At 33.1% G+C, this 9256-nt stretch overlaps 1 protein-coding gene across 1 annotated transcript; it reads left to right on the plus strand.

Moving 5' to 3' along the window:
* Window positions 1-1267: 1267 nt before the first annotated feature.
* On the plus strand, window positions 1268-8968 carry LOC110113381 (AP-3 complex subunit sigma). Its single transcript, XM_020845942.2, has 5 exons — window positions 1268-1413; window positions 1573-1615; window positions 1708-1769; window positions 8316-8412; window positions 8814-8968. The coding sequence occupies exons 1-5, from the start codon at window positions 1345-1347 to the stop codon at window positions 8951-8953; spliced, it is 411 nt and encodes a 136-aa protein (XP_020701601.1). The 5' UTR covers window positions 1268-1344; the 3' UTR covers window positions 8954-8968.
* The last annotated feature ends 288 nt before the right edge of the window (window positions 8969-9256 follow it).

Consider the following 9256-nt stretch of genomic DNA (forward strand, 5'->3'; position numbering starts at 1 on the left):
GAATTATGTGATATAAGAAATTGTAATATAATTTTTTGATATTTAGAATAACTTTATACTTGAACTCCTCGATTCTACTATATTTTAAGTGCATTTTATAGTAATATTTTTTTAAAGAACCAGCTTGCAAGCTAATGAATCGAGTTGAGCATGTTTATAGATTGGTTTGTTAGTTTATCGAGCTTGGCTCACAAATCTTTTATTAAGTCAAATTCGAGGGAGGTGGTGGTTGAGTTTCAATCGTTCTATTAGTTCCTAGGGTGTCACGTGAATATTGGAGGAACGTAGTTAAGTAATGGTGGTCGGATGATTATAATCTTGTGATGAAGGTCGAATCACTGTAGCTGGATAAGCTGTGGTTGCAGTGAAGTAGTCGGATGATAGTGACCAAAGGAATATAGTTTGGTGACATGTGATGGTGTTTAGTGAACCATAGTTGAGTGATAGTGGGGTGACAATGATAGTCGGGCAATGTTCTGACGCGGGGCAATGAGGCAGTGGCTTGGCGAGTGTTCAAATAGAGCTCCAAAATTCTTAGAGCCTTTAAGCTCTTAAATTTAAGCACAATACCAAGATCTAGATCCTCTATCATATAGAGAGTGAAAGCCCATTTATAAATTTTTGTGAGTGACATGCATCGTAATTATAGCTAAAATATGAAATAGTCAATCAGACTACTCATATCATTCCCACTATTAGACACCTCATTCAATGCTAATGTGTTTTAATGATATCAAAATTAAATAATCATGAACTCATTAGATTTGACTTGTCAATATGCTTGATTTCATTTTAAGCATGAAATATTTGAATATGCTTTTGATTATCTAATTAATGTCTTGATGTTTTAATTTTACTTCAAATGATTGATATAAGCTCATTTCAAAAGGATTGTACCACTTATGGCATCTTTGGGTTCGTTTTATTGAGATGATCAATTTAGCCATAAATTTATTGAAATTGAAGTTCAGATGGTTCTAAATTAACTTAAAATTTTTTTAATTCATATATGCGTCAAAATTTTTGCATGATCAAATATATTTTCTTCTAAATTCTTATATATTTACCTATATAAAGAGTGCATATTTGTATTTTAATACAATATTTTAATTTTAAAATCACATTAAAGATATTATTCACATGAACTTATCTAAAATACAGTATCTATTTTTAATTTTTTATGATATTATATAAATAAATATAAAACTATAAATGATTATAAATTTAAATAGTTATTTATACGAATTTTTGCTTCTTTAATTCATTTTTCGGTGCCGGCTCTTCCTTGGCCGATCGACGGCGAAGTTCTTTTCTAATCTGTGGAGTGCGAGTGACCCATAAGCCATGATTCGAGCGGTCATAGTGATGAACACACAGGGAAAACCACGCCTGCTTAGATTCTATGAGTTCCAGGTTTCTATCATTTTCTTGTTTTCCTTATTTCTTCGAGTACTGCCTTTTACCCTTTTTTTATGCTTTAGGGCATGTCTCCTTCCATAATTCCCTCTATTACCCCCATCATTCCATCTTGTTTTCTCTCTGTGTAATTATCACCTTTGATCTGAAGCGCAGCCGCCAGAGAAGCAGAAGGAGTTGATTCGCAGCATTTATGGAGGTGTTGAAAGCTATTCCTTTTTTTTTTTCTAGCTTATTTCTTCCTATTTAGCAAATTTGTTGTTTGCTTATGCATTTTCATTCCCCCTCAAGTTCTGAGCAGCAGAGCAGATAATGTAAGCAACTTTGTAAAGACGGATGCAATTTTTGGTCAAGTATGATCCTAATCTTACCTCATATTTGTTCCATTTACATTGACCAGACGATATTTTGTTTCATCTGTCATAGATAGAAAGAAAAAATGATCTTCCAATAAGTGAAAAATTCACTCGAGTCATTTATGGCTGTTTGAAGGTTGATTTCTTGTCCTTCCTGAAAGGAAATCATTGAATTATTGTTGTTGCCACATTTGAAGAACCATTAATAATGCCGTATAAAGGAATGATCCTACTACTGTCTATTAATGGCTCAATCTCCTAATTATAGTAGGTGTTAATGAGGTATTAAATGGGGTTATTGGCGACCACTGGTGTTATAAAGATTATTATTTACCTGTACTACTGTGGGATGCATGTTAGGTGTTAAATTGAAATTTGTTTGTAGATCATACCGTACCCTTACTAACAAGAAAGACAAGACAAAATGACAACAATTAGAGAGAAAAAAAGAGAATATAATGTTAGAAGCTCTGAGATTTAGATTTAAAAAAGTACAAGGCTTTGAGCTTGAATGATTTGATGTCAGTGGCTCTTATTTTAACTCTCTATTTATAGGCTTGGGCCAAGGCTCAATGCTGTAAGAAATATAATATTTTGGCCAAGTAAAAAATATAACAAATCTTAACAATTACTTACTGTATTTTCCTTATTAAAAAGATTCACCAAGGTATACTAGTTTTTATTTCTAAGAAGAGAGCTGACCTACTATTATAAATATGGCATCCGTTTGTACAACTTAAATGTGTTATAAAAATAAATTTTTTCGATGTTTTTTTTTTTTTTTTAATTTTCAACTTGGTATATTAGTGAGGGAGAACTCTACCTAAGTCCTTCCATGCTGAAGCACGACATGGCTAGTACCTCCAATAGCTCAATGTTGTAGTGGCCTCCAAATCCAAGTGCTATCTTCTTCAACAACCTTAGTGGGAATGAATGTCCCATCCTACAAATTATAAGACACATAGTTGTGGCCACAACTTCATCCAGTGGTCACAATCCATCATGATGTATGTATGATGCAAATGTAAAGAAAATGGCCTCGCTAGGGTTGCCACACCTTCGATTGTCAGAGACCCATGATTCAAGATCTGAATGTTAGAAAACAGCATGATGATGTTATAGTGGGTCAACTTGATGGCAAATGAGATGGGGGAAAACTTTATGTATTACAAAACCATGCAAAAGATACATGATGCAACAAAAGAATACTTCCAAAGTCTTTGAACCAAAGGCTTGCTTCCATGACTTAAGGCAAGGCAATCTTTCTTTAATAAAATACTTTAGTATTATTATTTGATGTTGAAAAACACTCGATATCCTTGGAGACTTTGAATTGAAGTTTTCAGAGGATAACTATGAAAGTTCGTTAGGGATGTTAAGCCCTATAGAACTGGCCCAATGCTAACAAAGAGAGAGGTGAATTGGATAACTTTAAAACCAAAGATAAAACTCAAACCAAAATCACCACAAAGAAAATCAAATGTAGAAGCAAATAATAAGAAAGAACACACCGGATTTATAGTGGTTCGGTCAAACCTTGACCTACGTCCACTCCTTGGAGGCACCCTCCAAGTATTGCACTAAAAGATGTGTCTCTCCTTTAGCCCCCACAGCAAGGCGGAGAAGCCCTTACAAAATCACTTCCACCTTCCCCGGTGCGTTTGAGTCGCCGGGTCCTTTGACACCAAAGAGATCTTCTTCTTTGGTGAACTTCCCTCGAGACAAGCCTTGAATCCGACGGTATTAAGGTGCAAAGCTGCCGGAGCAACCGTGTAGAATCCCCCTCCACACTCCCTTGAGTCCCCCCTCACAGGATCTTCTCCCTCTCTCAGACTTCACCCGTTCCTCACTCCCTTTCAAGCTTTTTCTTCAAGTTTTTCCCCCAAGAACGAAGCTACAGTGGCTGCCAAAGACACTTAACAAGTGCCTTGACAAAGCTTAAATAGAAGTGCTCAAAACGAGCTCATTAATGCAAGTTGCCGACATTATCATTCAGGACGATAGGCATATCTTCCTGTACGATTAGTACAATTTCAGCTCATCAGCCCGGGACGATTTGGGACGATCAAAAGAAAATTGGTTACATCGTCCAGGCCGATTAGTTTAAAATCGATTTCAATCGTCCTGATCATCGCCCTGAATTCGAGCTGTCCGATGTAGATCGTCTAGGACATCGTCCCAGCCGATCATGAGATCGTCCCGTACAATGTGATCGTATCAATCAACTATTAATGCTTTCCAAAGATACCAGATCAATTTAGGCATAATTGAGTTAATCGGCCTGGACGGTATAAATATCGTCCTGGCCGATTTCCTAAAACAAAGAATTCCTAAACTGATTATGGCGGTTGATTCTTTCTGAATTAAGACTATCGTCATGGACGATACAGGTATCGTCCAGGCCGATCAGCTCATGACGGCTGCCTTAATGAGGATGCCCTAATTAGGGTTTCTGTTTTTGGACAGATCGTCCAGGACGATATAAATATCGTCCCGGATGATGTTACCAAAAAAGAACTCTTTAGGGAACAATAGAAAATCTTCCAAGTTATAAATCATCAGGTGCCAAACTAAATATAACAGACTCAAGAAAGGAAAAAGTGTACAAACTGACTCAGACCTAGTCTACCCAATCTTGAGCTGGTTCTAAATTGCACTCTGATCGTATGGACCTGAAATGTTAGTACAAAAGGCAATCGTAGAGAAATAAGAATATTTGCTATCATCAAAATCATTGACCATAGATCCACAACAAACTAAAGTTATAAGAAAATCATTGAGAAGGGATTTGTTCTAAAATTTTTTATTGGGTTCAGTATGGAGTTTGATGAAGCCCTTGGGAGAATCCTAAGCAAGAAACCTCTTCCTAGCACTTGAGAAGCTTGTTTGGACATCAAAAGAGAAGGCAGCTGGAATAAAGTTATGTTAGGAGCCCATCTTAACTCTGAAAATCTTGCACTTGTTTGTAATACCCACGTCCTCAATGACAATCATCAAAATAGCTTGTGATGTGAGCATTGAATGAAGAGTAGACACACAAGAGAAACATTTTTGAAAATTTAGGGCAAGCTTGTTGATTGTAAACCACATGCAACATTTGAAGAGAACGACCATTCTAGCAACGTTGCTTCCATAATTGTAACTCTAGTTATGGTGTTGTGTCTATTATATATATAAAGATCTACTGCTTAACTTTGTTCTTTTGGTTTTAAATTGGAATTATAATTTGTTGTATGTAAGCAAACTAACGAGAGATTTTAATTGTATTACTAAGTTCTTCTCTAATATGCATGCTTTTCAGGTCTTAAATTTGGGGAAGATCATTGACAATGCTAAAATGTGTGCAAGATTCAACCACTTTGAAATTGAGTGTCTAGGAAAACATTTAGAAAATGGCTACCAAAATCTATCCTTCAACATCAATTAAGACTATGCTATTATGTTATCAAACTATCATTTAGGTTATCCTAGCTCCATGTATCTAGGATAACTTCTCTCCTCATTATTCAATAAATTTTCAACTATTTTCAGTGTGAAATATGCCAATTATTTAAACTTGCTCGAAGCTCTTATAAAAAATCAAACCTGTAAAGTTTATCGTCCGTAATCATTAATTTGTGTTTACATAATGGGTTTTTATAGAATTAATAGCATCACTTGTTCTAGTTGGTTTCTTATATTCATTGATGGTCACAACAAAATTACATGGTTTTTCTTGCGAAACATAAAGTGGAGGTTAGTCAAATATTCCAAAACTTCAATATCATGATCCAAACCTAATTTCAAACTACTTGAAATCCTTAAGGCTACTAAGAAAAGTGAATGCTATCACTATGTCCTCGAGGAATATCTCTTAAGTCAAGAATAATCTGTCAAAGTTCTTATGTTGACACCATCATCAAAATGGAGGGTCTGAAATGAAAAAGTAGCATTTTTTTTAGAAGTTGTTAGATCTCTGATGTTGTCCACTCATATTTCTAAATAGTTACGTGGAGAAAAAGCTTTGACTGGTGCTTACCTCATTAATAGAATTTCCTATTGTGTCCAAAAACTTCAAAGCATTATGTCAAAAGCTCCTTAAATCATGTCCAACAATTTGTATTAGGTTCACCATACCTGTCATTTTTTTTGCTTTACAACCTTTATACACGAATTTAACCTTTAACATGACATAATGGAGAAAAATGATTCATGTAGCCAACCCCATGTAGTTGGACAAAGGCTTGATGTTGTTGTTGTTGTAACCTTTGTAAACTGCACCAACAATTTTGGAGCAAGCTTGACCATATATGCCAAATGCATAGTCTTGAGATATTCCTTGAATAAAATAGGGTATAACTGTTACTTGTCTCCAATAAAGAAATTATACACCTCCGTGGATGTGACTTCTTTTGAAAATCAACCCTACCCTAAATATTCTATTTAGGAGGAGAATCACCATAACTCGGGAATATCAACTTTGTGAAGAAACAATTACCCCAACAAATATTCTTAATGTCAAATCTTATTTTGATATTGGGTTTACCATCATCCCTACCAAACTCAATTCTCTCTAGAATGTGATATATTTATTAAAAAAGTTAGGAAATGTATTAGAAGCAAATATGTTAATTGGATAACTGGTATTATAAATTTTATGACCTTATTTGTAATTTGTGGGTTGCATGTTAGGAAAGGTACTAGAAGCAAGTCTACCCTACATTCATAATTTCCTTATTGGAAAAATTCACTTAGGTATGCTAGTTATTCATTTCTAAGAAGAGGGTTGTCTTATTGTTATAAGACCTCCATCTATTCAGTTTGAAAACACAATGGAAATAAAACTTTCTATTATCTATTTTCTAATTTTTTAGAGAATATAATTATGATTAAAAGATTATGGATTAAACCCTCCATAGGATTTTAATATTTTCAAATAGCTTATAAGAGCCATTCGGAATAAGTAACTCCTTTAATATGTGGATTAAGAGATTAAAATCCCTCTTATGCATTAATCTCTTTCATCCAACTTTTTACTTATGAACTTGTAATTGTAGAGGCGGAATAGAGAGAGTGAGACACCCAGGAGAGATAGGATGTGGGAGAGAGAAAGAGAGGCTGTGCAATTAGGCTGATTAGTATACTAATTTGTCCAATCAATTTACTAGTGATAATTCATTACTCCTAATTAAATTATGAGGACCATAATTAGCCCAATTGCAAACCTATTAATAACTTACTGGATTAAGTTATCATCCTATAATTAGTCACTCATTATGTGAGTGAATCACATAATTCGTGCCTAATTAAACAATCAAAGTATAATTAATCCATAATAATTAGCCCAATTTAGCACCAATTAATCAATCTTTTAATCTAGTTAGTACATATTCATCTTACCTTAACATCTTAACCAATAAGATAGTGGGTCTAATTATTATTTTTTGTTTTTTATATCTAATTATGTATTGTTAACCCCATACAGCACAAATAAAAACTAAATTTGCTTAGTGAAACCCTAATTAGCTTAAGTTAACATTTAAATGAAAAAGCAATTACTAGTCACTTAAGCAAATAATCCCTGATGAATAAAGTATTTAATCTATAATTATATTGGAGCTTTAATTGTTATATTACAGCTCAACTTGTCTAATTTTAATTTAATTATTTGTTAATTATCTTATACTCTTATTGTGAGTGAACATTTACCGAGGAAAAAAAAGGATTAGAAAAAAGAATATATTTTTTAGATTGTGGGTTTAAAATGAGAAGAAAAGAAAATAAATGAGTATAAAGATTTCCTCTATGATAATGATTTTGCTTTCTCTCAAAATGAGCAGAAAAGGTGAGAAAAATTTTGCATAAATAAAAATTTAATAATATCTAAACTACCCTTGCTTTAATAAAAGAATAAAAGTTTATTTCTTCTCAATATGACTATTTTTCTTTTCTCATTTAAAAATCCCAATCAAAATGAAAAGAATCCACATTATTTTTTTTCCCTTTTTTTAAAAATTTCCCCACTCAATTCCTTGATTTTTTACCCATTCCAAGTCTAAAGAATCCATATCGCCTTTTTTTTTTTTCTCTCTCTCTTGTTAAATAGCCTACTGAATTAAATCACCTCACAAATCTAATACAAAGCCCTTAGACCCTCTAACCCTTTCAATCGCATTCAAAGAATTCTTAGGTTTTAACTCAAATTAGAGATATTGGCATTCAAATTGTTTTCACAGGATAAAACCTCAAAATTTATAGAAATCCAGATTTATAGGATTGTCTAGGCGGGTATCTTTGGTTGTTGTGTTAATTCTGAGCTCAACCATATAACTATAGGATAGATTTGTTCCTAATCCTTCCAGTGAACTCATTCTTTTGATTATTATATCAAAGATATAGATAATAAAATCGGAAAGAAAGGATGAATTTAAATGGTCACAAGAATTTCCAAGTTTTTCTTTTAAATGACATTTTGGATCTTCTATAGAATTATTTCTTTCTCATATTTCATTTTTGATACTACTTCAGCTGAGATTGCTTTTTCATGAATTCATCTTTTTGCAGGATACACGGGTGGTATACAAGCACCTAGCAACGCTGTACTTTGTTTTTGTATTTGACAGTTCTGAAAATGAGCTAGCCATGCTGGACCTCATACAAGGTATGCTGAAAACTAGTTAAAATATTACAATTAAATTACTAGGAATCAAAGTGTCTTCCATGAGAATGCATATAATTTTATCGTGTTAGGGTTCATTTGGTCGTTTGAAGTTTGAAAACATGTTCTAAAAATGATGAATTTGTTGGATTCCATCATTTAGTTCGGTGTAATTAGAAATAAATATTGGTTTTAAACTTCAAAAAACTTCTTCAAAACTTCTCAATTGTGATGATTTCTGTTGCACTCAGAATGAATGAAAACAAAATCATCATTTTCTAAAATATATTTTTTCTATCTTCAAGCAACCAAGTGAGCTATTATAGAAAGTTTATTTATCCTTTATAATTTCTTGATTTTTTTGTCAGTTTTGCTTTTATAAGTGCTAACAATATTTATTTCAGTTTTTGTTGAAACATTGGAAAGATGCTTCAAGAATGTTTGTGAGCTCGACCTTGTATTCAATTTTAGCAAGGTATTGTTAGCTGTTCTGGACAATTTTAACTTATGCAACTGGCTCAAGAAACTGCTATTTGACAACTGATTTGGTTGCTAGAAGTTTGAAAACTTGTTCAGAAAAATGATGAACTTTTAGATTGCCATTTTTGCTGGGTGGTGTTAGAAATTAATATGGATTTTCAACTCTACAAAGAAACTTCAAAATCATTATGAAGTGAGGATTTTATATTCACACTTTAAATGATTGAAAATAAAACCATACTATGTTTTCATCTACAAGCAACTACATGATCTTTTATATGAATGCATTTTCACTTGGCTAGATTCCTGTAAACTCTTTTTTTTTTCCTGGTTTCATCGTGCTTGCCATATACATTTACACTTTACT

Source organism: Dendrobium catenatum, unplaced genomic scaffold (genome assembly GCF_001605985.2).
Source record: "Dendrobium catenatum unplaced genomic scaffold, ASM160598v2 fragScaff_scaffold_800, whole genome shotgun sequence".
Lineage (NCBI taxonomy): Eukaryota > Viridiplantae > Streptophyta > Magnoliopsida > Asparagales > Orchidaceae > Dendrobium > Dendrobium catenatum.